At 39.6% G+C, this 14,696-nt stretch overlaps 1 protein-coding gene across 1 annotated transcript in view; it reads right to left on the reverse strand.

The window, feature by feature from the left end:
- myo15b (myosin XVB) overlaps positions 1-14,696 on the reverse strand; it is a 194,484-nt gene that overhangs the window by 56,973 nt on the left and 122,815 nt on the right. Inside the window, exons 32-38 of the mRNA XM_072914051.1 lie at positions 10,699-10,881; positions 10,495-10,604; positions 7,328-7,389; positions 7,009-7,093; positions 1,422-1,454; positions 789-860; positions 601-698 (exon numbers count right to left, since the gene is read on the reverse strand). Of these exons, the coding sequence (XP_072770152.1) occupies positions 601-698; positions 789-860; positions 1,422-1,454; positions 7,009-7,093; positions 7,328-7,389; positions 10,495-10,604; positions 10,699-10,881 (643 nt within the window). The remainder of the gene's footprint in view (positions 1-600; positions 699-788; positions 861-1,421; positions 1,455-7,008; positions 7,094-7,327; positions 7,390-10,494; positions 10,605-10,698; positions 10,882-14,696) is intronic.

The following is a 14,696-nucleotide window of genomic DNA, read 5'->3' on the forward strand; positions in this document are numbered from 1 at the left end:
AGTACTTTAACTTTAACTTAACTTTAATTTGATTGACAGAAATAAGTATTTGATCCTAATACAAAACATGCTATAGTAATGGTGGAGAGAAAAAATATTGTTGGCGTCTTGTAGCTAGCCACCTGAGTTCTCTCTGGTGAGAATGTTTGCACCTTCATGTTTTGCAGTATTGATAGTGTTGTTGTGTTCACCATTTCTCTACCTACAAAATCAAATCCACTTGATGACTAATACCCTGCATGGTATTTTATCCATTTATGAATTATTGTGCCAATATTGATCTCTTTCCCACCAAGCTTCTTGTTGATGGTCTTGTGGTCCATTGCAGTCGTGCAGATGCAGGTCGACAATCATGTTCTGCAGGTCCTTTGACAACTCCTTGGTATTAACCATTGTTCTGGAGAGGTTTCAATGTCTTATTCACGCGACCAGAACTCAATAACGGAAATAACTAATTTGTGTGTTTGGAGGCACCACTGATCTTTATGGGTGAGAATGATCCCCGTTAATAGGGGATGAAATACTTATTTATTGCAATCAAATGTCAGGGGATCAGGCACTTATTTCCCTGTTCAATATTGTCAGTGTGTTATTGCAAACCATTAGAACAGCCTGTTGGTTCATAAGGGCTTGCTGTGTTGCTGCCAGCTGCATGGGATCATTCATTGAAGGAACTGCAGCCTGAGGCATCATCATCCCTGTGAGTTGATTATGACAAACATGGATTTAACAGATACAGTACATGACATAAAAAAATCAAGTCTTCAACTGCAATACTCAAACAATACCTTGCATGGTGTGCATGGCTGGCATCATTGGAGTTGGACCATAGCTTGGGATGTGAGGGTTCATTGGCATTCCTAGAGATAAATCACAGTGCAACATCAGTAATGAATATGGAAAGATAGATACTGTATTGTTTCACAGTGAATTTGCAATTACATTGTAATCAGTGATGGAGCAGGAAGGAGTTAGGGATACATTTCTTGTGAAGTGCCCCGTCATTCATAAAATTAGATTTTATGAATACTCAGTGGCCTAGTGGTTAGAGTGTCCCCCCTGAGATCGGTAGGTTGTGAGTTCAAACCCCGGCCGAGTCATACCAAAGACTCTAAAAATGGGACCCATTACCTCCCTGCTTGGCACTCAGCATCAAGGGTTGGAATTGGGGGTTAAATCACCAAAATGATTCCTGGGCGGGGCCACTGCTCCCCTCACCTCCCAAGGGGTGAACAAGGGGATGGGTCAAATGCATAGGACAAATTTCACCACACCTAGTGTGTGTGTGACAATCATTGGTACTTGTACTTTAACTTTACAGGCACTTCTTCATGCAATATGGTGGCCCCACAGATGGCGGAGCCCTACACACAGTACGTGATCTGAATATACGGTGAAGGGATCATAAATAAATAACTTACCCATGGGATAGCTTGGCATTAAAGTTGGCATACCTGAAAAAGAGAACATTCAGCTCAGAGACTGAAAGGGATTTCGTCACATTTTCTAAAACAAAAAATTTACATCGCGCACATAAACACAAACAATAATCTTTATGTACCGCACATTTGGTTTACCAACTAAAATACAAGTTGAAGCATGTGATTTGACTGCAACTGCATCAAACCACACCCATTACTATAAGAAGCCAAACACCTTAAATGTGTTTAGTTTGCAACAGCTTTGTGATGACTTGAACTCATCAAGTCTATATATATTATGTCACGCGACAGTCCCAGGATGTAGCTTCCCCAAAATGGAAGTGTGTCAGGTAACACAGGTGAAAGAGGTGTCAAACTCATTTTAGCTCAGCAGCCAAATGGAGGAAAATCTATTCCCACGTGGGCCGGACTGTTAAAATCATTGCATGATAACTTTAAAATAAAGACAACTTCAGATTATTTTCTTTGTTTAACAACAGAACAATCACGTTCTGAAAATGTTCAAATCACAAATAATCCTCTTGAAAAAACACTTCAAGTTAGTTGAAAAGTCTGAGAAAACAATTGGTGTGGTTTCAAAAAGACAAAAAAGAACATATTTAACTATTTGTCTTACTGTATCCACAAAGCCATCAAACTTTAAGTCACAGCTTATCTGGGACTGGGACTGAACAAAAAAATACATAAAAAGATAAAATCGCTTCTATGTATCGAATACCTCATTTGTCATGATTGCGTATACATCCTGTGCTTACTAAACAAACCCCAAGAAATGGAGGTAGAACGTTTCAAGAGGGCTGAGTTTACACTCTGTGTTCACGTTTCTCTTTTTTTAAGAGACATTTTGGGGCATTGAGGCTGCCAAAGAACGATAGAAGATGTAAAACGGCTGGTTTATGTTTCATTTGGGTCAAGGGGGAGGAGCCGCAGCCATGTGTACCTGCTGTTTGGCAACATTATCATGCGAGATTCTGTATCCCTGAAATATTTTGTATTTCCTTGCGGAAAGAGAGCGCATGACTTCAGAGGGAGCAGAGATATGTGCCGGGTTAAGATAGAGGTAACACTTCCGTGTTTGGACACTACGTACCTACACTGCTTATTAGTTATAGTATACAAAATGTGAATTGTTACGTTTATGTCTTCATTGCCAAATATGTTGTTGGTAAGATAACATGAGACATTTCTACCCAAATACATGTTTTTGATAGTCTGTGCATTTTGGGTTGTACTTATGACTGGGGGCACATTTTCTTGGCGCACATACAGTAAATACAGTCGTGCTCATAAATTTACATACCCTGGGAGAATTTAGGATTTCTTGGCCATTCTTCAGAGAATTTGAATGATAACACAAAAACCTTTCTTCCACTCATGCTTAATGGCTGTGTGAAGCTATTTATTGGCAAACAACTGTGTTTACTCTTTTTAAATCATAATGACAAAAGAAAGTACCCAAAGTTTACATACCCCAATGACTTTGATCTAATAATATGCACAAAAGTTGACACAAACAGGTTTGAATGGCTAATCAAGGTTCCAATCCTCACCTGTGACATGTTTGTTTGTAATTAATGTGTGTGTATATAAGGTCAGTGAGTTTCTGGGCATCTGACAGGCCATTGCACATCCAGTGCTGCACAGATGTTTCTGGATTCTGAGTCATGGGGAAGGCAAAGTCAAAGGATCTGCGAGAAAAGGTAATTGAACTGCATAAAACAGGAAAGAGGTATAAAAAGACATCCAAGGAATTGAGAATGCCAATCAGCAGTGTTCAAACGCCCGATTAAGAAGTGGAAAATGAGGGATTCAGGTAGACCAGCAAAGATTTCAGCCACAACTGCCAGGAAAATTGTTCGAGGTGCAAAGAAAAATCCAAACATAACTTCAGCTGAAATACAGGACTCTCTGAAAAATTGTGGTGTGGCTATTTCAAGATGCACAATAAGGAGGCACTTGAAGAAAAATGGGCTGCATGGTCGAGTCGCCAGAAGAAAGCCATTTCTGCGCAAATGTCACAAAGTATCCCGCTTACATTACGCCAAACAGCACAGAGACACGCCTCAAAACTTTTGGAACAAAGTAATTTGGAGTGATGGCTTTCTTCTGGTGACTCGAACATGCAACCCATTTTTCTTCAAGTGCCTCCTTATTGTGCATCTTGAAACAGTCACACCACAAATTTTCAGCGAGTCCTGTATTTCAGCTGAAGTTATTTGTGGATTTTTCTTTGCATCTCGAACAATTTTCCTGGAGGTATAAAAAGACATCCAAGGAATTGAGAATACCAATTAGCAGTGTTCAAACGCCCGATTAAGAAGTGGAAAATGAGGGATTCAGGTAGACCAGCAAAGATTTCAGCCACAACTGCCAGGAAAATTGTTCGAGGTGCAAAGAAAAATCCATAAATAACTTCAGCTGAAATACAGGAGTCTCTGAAAAATTGTGGTGTGGCTATTTCAAGATGCACAATAAGGAGGCACTTGAAGAAAAATGGGCTGCATGGTCAAGTCGCCAGAAGAAAGCCATTTCTGCGCAAATGTCACAAAGTATCCTGCTTACATTACGCCAAACAGCACAGAGACAAGCCCCAAAACTTTTGGAACAAAGTAATTTGGAGTGATGGCTTTCTTCTGGTGACTCGAACATGCAACCCATTTTTCTTCAAGTGCCTCCTTATTGTGCATGTTGAAACAGCCACACCACAATTTCTCAGAGAGTCCTGTATTTCAGCTGAAGTAATTTGTGGATTTTTCTTTGCATCTCAAACAATTTTCTTGGCAGTTGTGGCTGAAATCTTTGCTGGTCTACCTGAATCCTTCATTTTCCACTTCCTACAAACAGGTCACAGGTGAGGATTGGAACCTTGATTAGCCATTCAAACCTGTTTGTGTCAACTTTTGTGCATGTTATAAGATCAAAGTCACTGGGGTATGTAAACTTTTGATCAGGGTCATTTGGGTACTTTCTTTTGTCATTTTGATTTACAAAGAGTAAACACAGTTGTTTGCCAATAAATAGCTTCACACAACCATTAAGCATGAGTCGAAGAAAGGTTTTTGTGTTATCATTCATATTCTCTGAAGAATGGCCAAGAAATCATAAATTCTCCCAGGGTATGTAAACTTATGAGCACATCTGTATGCTGAAATAATATGTATCTCCTAACTTCACATGTGATTAATGAAATGAGTCCAAATTCACAAGTTTTGTTGATGTTGATGCTAAATGTGTACAGCGTAAACCACAATGTTAGCACATCAGTTGAGGAAAAAAAGTTAATTACATTAACATCCTTGTCAGAAAAATGTTATCAAAATTATCAAAAAACTTTCCGTTCTCTAAGTTCCCAATGAACAGACAAGAGGTTGTCTTTGTTGCACCAAGCAAAGGCTTGGAAAATTCCATTGTGTACGATAGGAGACGGGAGGGGGGTTATCTATTGTGATCCAAGACTTGCTCGAGCCAGTACCAGCCCAAGCCCGAGGCATCTTTTTCTCTTGTGTTAATGTGACCAAAAACAATGTTTGTTTACATACACCCCATTCCTTTAGAAACAGCTGTTGTTATGTAAACAGGTAAAGTCCAAATAAAAAGAGGTGGCGTACAATCTTTTGCCAGAGCGTGGTGGAAGACTGTACAGAGAGTACAGTTGCCGCGTTTCTCCTCAATTGAGCCAAATTGAATTCTGTCTCTGTTTATTTCTTTGCTTCTTGTCTCGATTAACAGATGTCATCAGTGTTTGAACCTGACAATCCTGTAATCTGATTGTGATATTAATACTCATTTGATCTTCTGATGGATTAAAAATGAACACCAAAGGTCACATTTTAACACTGCCAGACTCAATTCCATCTATTAGACCACATCATTATTGCATTTGTTGTGATCCGTTATCGTCCTATTTTAGTCAGGGGAAAATAGGTCGTTGACAATAACTAAGTCGAAAATTGTTAGTCAACTAAATTCACACTGTTTAGAACAACAGGTTCTTTCATTCAGAAATGTCAGCTCATTTTTATACTCCGCAAACTCATCTCTCGGCCCGGATACAACCTGTTTGCAGGCCTGAATCAGCCCACACGTTCAAAATTCCTGAGCTAGCTAATTTTTGACAATTCCGATGCTTTGTTAGGGTTCCAAAACTACAATTCAACTGTTTTTAATATAATTTGTGTAGATAACAACCTTAAAATTGCTATGGAAATGGAATATCAATTTGTCTCAATGGCAAAACTACTAATAAGACTGTTACTGTTTCAACATTTTTCATTGAATACTGTATATCATGGGTGTCAAACTCTGGCCCGCGGACCAAATTTGGCCCGCCGTGTAATTTCACTTGGCCCTTGAGGCGATATCAAATTAACACTAAAGCTGGCCCGCCGATCCTCCCGGGAGTCTTCCTTCCAGCCAGCAAGCAAGCCAGCCAGCCAGCCAGCCAGCCAAATGAGTGCTGGCCCAGTCACATAAAATGTGCGGCTTCTGCAAGCACACACATTAGAATGCAACGCATACTTCATCAACAGCGATACAGGTTACACTGAGGGTAGCCGAATAAAAAACTTTAACACTGTTAGAAATATACGCCACACTGTGAATCCACACCAAACCAGAACCCTTTGCAGCACTAACTCTTCCGGGACGCTACAAGGTGTGTGTGTGTGGGGGGGAGGTTTGGTGGTAGCGTGGGTGTATTTTGTAGCGTCCCGGAAGAGTTAGTGCTGCAAAGGATTCTGGGTATTTGTTCTGTTGTGTTTATGTTGTGTTACGGTGCGGGTGTTCTCCCGAAATGTGTTTTTCATTCTTGTTTGGTGTGAATTCACATTGTGGCGTATATTTCTAACAGTGTTAAAGTTTTTTATACTGGCACCCTCAGTGTGACCTGTATCACCCTAGTCACGTCCGTTGTGTCCTTGGGCAAGACACTTCACCCCTTGCTCCTGATGGCTGCTGGTTAGCGCCTTGCATGGCAGCTCCCGCCATCAGTGTGTGAATGTGTGTGTGAATGGGTAAATGTGGAAATACTATCAAAGCGCTTTGAGTACCTTGAAGGTAGAAAAGCGCTATACAAGTATAACCCATTTATTTATTTATGAAGTATGCGTTGCACACGCTCGTGTGTGCGTACAGAAGCCGCACATATCTTGTGACTGGGTCTGAACGATGTTAGAATGGATGAAAAGCGGACGTGACGATAGCTCAGAGAATGTTAAAGGTTAATTTGTTCAACACTGGCCCCTTGGCCCGCGGCTTTGTTCAGTTTTAAATTTTGGCCCACTCTGTATTTGAGTTTGACACCCCTGCTGTATATGCTCTTTGCTTTAACTTCAAAGTACATTTGTCTTCCACAAAAAAAAAGGCAAGTTGAGTTATTTTCAAATTAGAAATGCATTTACCATGAACAATGTAAGACGTGTGACATCACACATCTTTGACACAAATTAGTAGTATTTTAGAAAAAATAAACATCTAAGGTGTATCTACAGTGCAAGGAAAGTTTTTAATTTACAACTTTTGAAATGAAACTGAGGACAATTATTTATGGGGTATTTTAATCACCTACCAGGACTATATAAACCAGGCTGCATGGGTCCAATGCCTCCTCCACCTCGCATCCGCCGGTGTAGCTTGGCTACTCTTTCTGTGTCCTACACACAAACACACACACATGTTATTTGCCTTGCTGCTGATAATGCACAAGGAAACATTTATTATATTTTGTGTGTGGCATATGGCTTTTAATTGAACTAATCTTAATCTAGTAAGTGAACAGTGGAGAGTACCACAGATCAGAATGCAGCTAAGATGTGTCACAAAGGTAGTCTAAAAGACAATTGTGCACAAACAATACAAAATGATTCAAATAATGCAATACCACTGACCGATTGTCCTTGATCCAGGTTGAACAAGTCATCTACGTAGGCATCCATCTGTCGACGACGGCCTGCAGGAGAAAAAAAGTAAGAAGGACAAAGAAATAGAATATCTCATAATGCATCTTAACAAATATCCTCCTAGTGAGAACATTAACATAGAAAAACAAGAACTCTCGCCAACAGGCAAGAGGATATTCTGATTCATCAAGGTCATCGATCACAACTGGACTGTTCAGGTTGTCTTAAACGGGTCTATGACTGTATGCAAAACTCACTCTTCGTACCTGTTGGCACCTTTTGTTGTGTATTTAAGATTTCAATAAGTCCCGAAAAGTTGAAATCAAACCATGGAGGGATGGCGGAGATATTCATAGAAGGATTTTGTGTTCTTTCTCATTTTCTCACTCCAAATGAGCCATTTGGAATTTGAGACTTTAGTGACATATTTTGCTTTAGTTATGTCAGCAGGTAGCTCCATATATAGTACAGGTTAAAGTTGGACGATTAAAAACTGTATCAAGATGTACGTTTTTTAAATTGGTCGATAGCAATAATTATTGCTATTTTTTTATGACCAATGGAGAATATGGACTATGAAAAAAATATAATAGATGTTAACGTTTTTATTTCAAATGTAACCTTCCTCTGATTATAATCCCTTAGCTATCAAGGCAGAAAGGAAATAAAATAACAACACAAGCATGGAAAACAATCAATCAATGTAAACAACATTCTAAAATCACAATAAACATAATAACCTCTTTAAGGTGAAAAAAATAAGGAATATGTAAGACATGCTTAATAAAAAGTAAGAAAATAGTGCAGTGTGAAAATGTAAACTTAGAGAAACCTGAAAAGAACAATGATTTGCTTGTTTAGTGCCAGGAAGTTACATAGCGTGTGCAGCATTTAATTTGGTCTGTTAATTATTTTTTATGTACGGAATATAATTCATGTTATGCAGCAATAATTATTGAAATATTGTTGGACCAAACTATTATTTTCAAGTAGCACCTTTTTATATTTGGCTATTTATTTTAGTTATAGAGTCCTGCTCTTTAGTTCCTACCTGTTTCCGTACATCCGAATAGGAAACAGACGTGTGTTGATAAGAAAAGATGAGCGGTCTGTTGGAAAAAAAAAAAAATTGCCATGCTGTCGAGGTGACTTTTCCTGTATTAATGACAATATCGCTCTCTGCAGCACTACTTTTTCATTTATTTCGCTCTGTGCAGAGAATCAACAGTGAGACAGCGAGATGGTGCAACCAAACTTGATGGTTGATACTGTTACGGGATTGGCTGTGTAACGTATCGCTCCCATTTCACGACCACTTCCTGTTTAGCGAGCTTACCATACCTCGAGCGCCTTTGTTCGTGAAACCAACCAAGCTTTATTCTTTCTGGTTTCTTCTGACCAAAAATATATATTTATCGAATGTTTTATCAAACATTTTATAATGATACTGATAACATGTCTATCGTGATATACATTATATTGCCAAAAGTATTTGGCCACGTGGCTTGACTCACATATGAAGTTGAAGTGCCATCCCATTCCTAACCCATAGTGTTCAATATGATGTCGGTCCAGCTTTTGCAGCTATTACAGCTTCAACTCTTCTGGGAAGGCTGTCCACAAGGTTGTGGAGTGTGTTTATAGGAATTTTCCACCATTCTTCCAAAAGCACATTGGTGAGGTCACACACTGATGTTGGTCGAGAAGGCCTGACTCTCAGTCTCCGTTCTAATTCATCCCAAAGGTGTTCTATCGGGTTCAGGTCAGGACTCTGTGCAGGCCAGTCAAGTTCATCCACACCAGACTTTGTCATCCATGTCTTTATGGACCTTGCTTTGTGCACTGGTGCACAGTCATGTTGGAAGATTAAGGGGCCCGCTCCAAACTGTTCCCACAAGGTTGGGAGCATGGAATTGTCCAAAATGTTTTGGTATCCTGGAGCATTCAAAATTCCTTTCACTGGAACAAAGGGGCCAAGAAAAACAACCCCACACCATAATTCCTCCTCCACCAAATTTCACACTTGGCACAATGCAGTCCGAAATGTAGCGTTCTCCCGGCAACCTCCAAACCCAGACTCGTCCATCAGATTGCCAGATGGAAAAGCGTGATTCATCACTCCAGAGAACATGTCTCCACTGCTCTAGAGTCCACGTCTCCACTGCTCTAGAGTCCAGTGGTGACGTGCTTTACACCACTGCATCCGACGCTTTGCATTGGATGGGTGGCCAAATACTTTTGGCAATATAGTGTATATTGATATCGTTTTATCTGCCCAGCCCAAATAGAGGTTTACCCGAAGACCTTTGGGTATGTCCGCAATTTTCATCAAGTTGTAGTCATCCATCAATCCATTTTCTACCACTTGTCCCAATTCGGGCTCGCAGAGAGAAGTGGGTGGCTGGAGCTGGATTCGGGCGTAAGGCAGCGTACACAAGTTCTTATTTTTATTTTTCCTCTTGTTATGGTGCAGACTGGCTCGTATGCCAAAATCCTCCGCTTTTGCTGTTTGTAATAAAAAAAAGTAGCATATAGTTCTGACTTATATCTGGCAGTGCCAACAACTTCAGTTAAACTGGGAGTCGGAGGAAGTCAAAGTGCTTGTTAAAGACTACAAGGAACCGTACAATAAAATGGAGGATGACATCAACTGAAGTTCAAGGAAACAAACAACAAAGACTTGATGCAGCTTGAAGTCATCAACAATCTGCAATATATTTGCTTTACCCTTCTTTATTTTAACGTCTTCATTTATTTTAACTTTCTTTGTATTTGTTATTAATAATGTATTCATATTATATTACTGCTATGAAGTGTTTAATTTTATTTTCATTCCTTAAGGGACAAGCAGTAGAAAATGGATGGATGGATGGATGTTTCGAACATTTGTATTCCTACCTTATACTTAACTACAAATTAGCTTTTTTTAAAACCTTCTTTTCAAGTTTTACCCTGGAAGAGAACAACATTTGAATGACAAACAAAACAATTGTTTGCTAGTTTGAACATGTAAAAGATATGGTGTAAATAAATGATCAGTAATAGATCAAATAAGCTCTGTTTGGTCCATGTGGAATTAAAAATGTAACCACAAAATGCTCCTTAATGTAACTTGTTAAGCGTTTCTGAAACAAATAGACCATATCACAGCATACCTTCCTGTGGATACTCTCCTCCCCAATGGGTGTCCTGAAAATGAGGCAGGCCTGGAGCTTCCATGGTAGGTGCTGGTGGAATGAAGTCATCAAGATCTGTAACTGGTGTTCTTTGGAAATGACAGAGAGAAAAGGGAGCGATCAAGTTGTTCATGAATATATCAAATCATTAACTAATTTACAACTTAAATCGAACTATTTTACCTGTCCCTTTGATCACTGAACAAGTAATCAGAATTGGCTGAGGAGAGGGTGCCTGATGGGGGCAGTACTTCTGCCTCGGCGCCAGCCAGCAGATCCATGACCAAGTCTGAGCCAGCCAGATCAGACCACCCGTCATCCGTCAGAAGTGACACAGACCAGCCTTCTGTTGCCTCTGTCATACCTCTGAGATATACAGTCGTGGTCAAAAGTTTACATACTGTACACTTGTAAAGAACACACTTTTCACAGCAAGTGAAGGTCAACAGAACACTGTCAGACACCAAACACTGCAACACAGGGTTGCGTTGTATCACCAACACTGTTTACCTTGTACATCAATGATTGTAGGACTGTGCACCCTAACAATTATATGGTGAAATTTGCGGACGATACCGTGCTCCTAAGCCTTCTACACAAGGATACGGACCCCTCTGTGAACCAAGACGAGATAGACCTATTTATTAGGTGGTGTGATACCAACCATCTTATTCTAAATGTGACCAAGACACAGGAAATGGTTTTGGATCCAAGAAAAGTGACTGACCATGAGCCAGTGGTCATCAAAAATCAGGAAATCACCCAGGTATCCTCATATAAATATTTAGGGGTTCATATTGATAATATTCTCTGCTGGAAGACACATATTGACAAACTGTGCAATAGACTGCAACAGAGGCTATATTTTTTGCGAAGATTAAGATTGTACGGCGTAAGCAGCCACATCATGATGATTTTCTACCGTGCCATTGTAGAGAGCATCATTAGATACGGGATCTCCTCATGGTTCGGCAACCTAATCGTTAAGCTAAAAAGCAAACTGGCCGGCATGCATAAAACGGCAATGAAAATCGTAGGGAGGAAAGAATATGAGCCTATACAGAGCATATATGAGCAGGCAGTTAGGAAAAAAGCTAAGAAAATAATTTCCAACTCACAACACCCACTCTTCCCTGAATATGGAACCCTGCCATCAGGGAGAAGACTCCGGGTCCCACTATGCAAATCTAACCACCTTAAATTATCATTTGTCCCAGCCTCCATTAAGCTGACCAACAATGTGCAATAGAATGTTAATACATAGGTTAGCACTTTTTTAGCACATAGCACTTTAGAACTAAGCACTTTAGCACACAGCACTTTATCCATGAGCTCTAGTGCAATGCACACTGGTACTTTATCTTTATCTCCATACTGTAGATGTTATGCCTACATCAAAGTGCCACCTATCAGAGGTGTGGACTCGAGTCACATGACTTGGACTCGAGTCAGACTCGAGTCATGAATTTGATGACTTTAGACTCGACTTGACAAAATGTAAAAAGACTTGCAACTCGACTTCGACTTTAACATCAATGACTTGTGACTTCACTTGGACTTGAGCCTTTTGAATTGACATGACTTGACATGACTTGCTACTTTCCCCAAAACCCAAAGATGAAAAAGTTATTCGGGAGCGCTCCGTATTTTTCATTGTGTACTTGTCTATCAGCGTTGCGTGTGTCAGCTGGTGTGGTCTCAGTACAACAGCCAATCAAATTAGATCTACTTTGTTTTCATCACACAGCATTCATCCAATCAAATTGCAGGACAACCAATGAAGAAGACATGTCCAAACCACACGCCAGTGAACAAAAAATGATACCTAAAATAATTTTGTTTGGGTATAAAAATTACGAGGTGGTCACAAAACGGTTTGCAGTATGCAACACATGCGGTTCGAAAATTACTGATGGAGAGGCAACAACTTCCAACTTCGTCCGGCATTTGAAGTTGCACAAAGAACGGTAAGTTTTGAATGTAAGATAACGTTTATTGGCTAAGTAACGTGACTTTTATTTGCTGTGTAGTTAAATCAGTGAGGCTGTAAACTCACTGCTAACGTTATCGTTATTGCAAACACGGGAATCTGTTGCAGTTCACTACCTTATTCATACTTTTTGTTCAGTGATTTTTTTTAAGCAGGGTTACGTTAGTCAATATATCACACGTAACGTTAGACGGCGGTCAGCAGCACCGCGTATTTTAGCCACCTAAAAAAAGACAAAAATAGTAAAATAAAGGTCAGTTAAAATGTATACTATATTATGAATATGTGTACCATTTTAGCTAGCTTTCTGACATACTGTTGGTTGTTTACCTCAGTGGTCCCCAACCACCGGGCCGCGGCCCGGTACTGGTCCGTGGATCGATTGGTATCGGGCCGCACAATACATTTTTTTTCTTTTTCTTTTTTTAATTAAATCAACATAAAAAACACAAGATACACTTACAAGTAGTGCACCAACCCAAAACAACTCTCTCCCCCCTTTTGTTCTGGGCATTGAACATGAAGACTCTTCCTTCTCTGTTCCGAGTGGCCATGAGAGTCTTGGCAGTGCCTGCCTCCAGTGCTCCAGTGGAGCGAGTTTTCAGCCATGGTGGCATCATACTACGCCCCCATCGTGCACAAATGACTGACAGACTCTTGGCTAATTTGGTCTTTTGCAGATGCAATGCAGCATAGGGCCCTGACATATAAAAAGTACAACTTTTTTGTTATGTTCACGTATATGTCATGTTTTTTCAATGTTAACACTTTTGTACAAATAAGTACATTTGCACTTTATTTTTCAATGTGTTTGTTCTGTAAAGGAATGAGTTAATGTTTAAAATGACTGGTTAATAGTGCTATTATAAAGTGCAATGTCAGCACAATTTTCTTTCCTGCAATTTAAAATGCACTTGTTTTAATAAATAAATACAGCATTTGAAAAGCATAAACAATCTGTGTTAATATATTAGTCTGTGGTTAAAAGGACTTGAAAGGACTCGAAACTCAAAATGCAGGACTTAGGACTTGACTTGAGACTTTCCAGTCTTGACTTTGGACTTGACTCTGGGCTTGCCTGTCTTGACTCGGGACTTGACTCGGACTTGAGGGCAAAGACTTGAGACTTACTTGTGACTTGCAAAACAATGACTTGGTCCCACCTCTGCCACCTATGTATATCAAGCTCCATGTTCTGATGTTTAAATGTTAGTTGTCTGGTTGTGGTTGTGTCTGTGCTTGTGTTTTTGTTCTGTTGTTTTTGTGTATGTTAAGAAAGCAATGATGCACTGTGCCCAAGACAAATTTCCCCGCGGGGACAATAAAGTTGAACCTTGAACCTTGAACCTTGATAATGTCATGGCTGTCTTGAGTTTCCAATCATTTCTACAACTCTTATTTTTTTGTGATAGAGTGATTGGAGCACATACTTGTTGGTCACAAAAACATTCATGAAGCTTGGTACTTTTATGAATTTATCATGGGTCTACTGAAAATGTGACCAAATCTGCTGGGTCAAAAGTATACATACAGCAATGTTAATATTTGGTTACATGTCCCTTGGCAAGTTTCAATGCAATAAGGCACTTTTGGTAGCCATCCACAAGCTTCTGGCAAGCTTCTGGTTGCATTTTTTAACCACTCCTTTTGACAAAATTGGTGGAGTTAGCTAAATTTGTTGGTTTTCTGGTATGAACTTGTTTCTTCAGCATTGTCCACACTAAAACCTTAATTCTAACCTGATTTAGTCATTCCTTGACCACTTTTGACTTGAGTTTTATTGCAGTGAAACTTGCCAAGGGACATGTAACCAAATATTAACATTGCTGTATGTATACTTTTGACCCAGCAGATTTGGTCACATTTTCAGTAGACCCATAATAAATTCACAAAAGAACCGAACTTCATGAATGTTTTTTTTTGTGACCAGCAAGTATGTGCTCCAATCACTCTATCACAAAAAAATAAGAGTTGTAGAAATGATTGGAAACTCAAGACAGCCATGACATTATGTTCTTTACAAGTGTATGTCAACTTTTGGAAACAATAAGGTAGATGTGGTGCAGGGATTCTTAAACTTAAATCCGGTACACCCCCAGGAGTTTCTGAACCATAGGATGGGGAAACCAACATTTATTTTGCAATAATCGAAAGTGAGTAACTATGAATAGGTACACTAGTCGAGTAAAAC

Source organism: Nerophis lumbriciformis, linkage group LG11 (assembly GCF_033978685.3).
Source record: "Nerophis lumbriciformis linkage group LG11, RoL_Nlum_v2.1, whole genome shotgun sequence".
NCBI lineage: Eukaryota > Metazoa > Chordata > Actinopteri > Syngnathiformes > Syngnathidae > Nerophis > Nerophis lumbriciformis.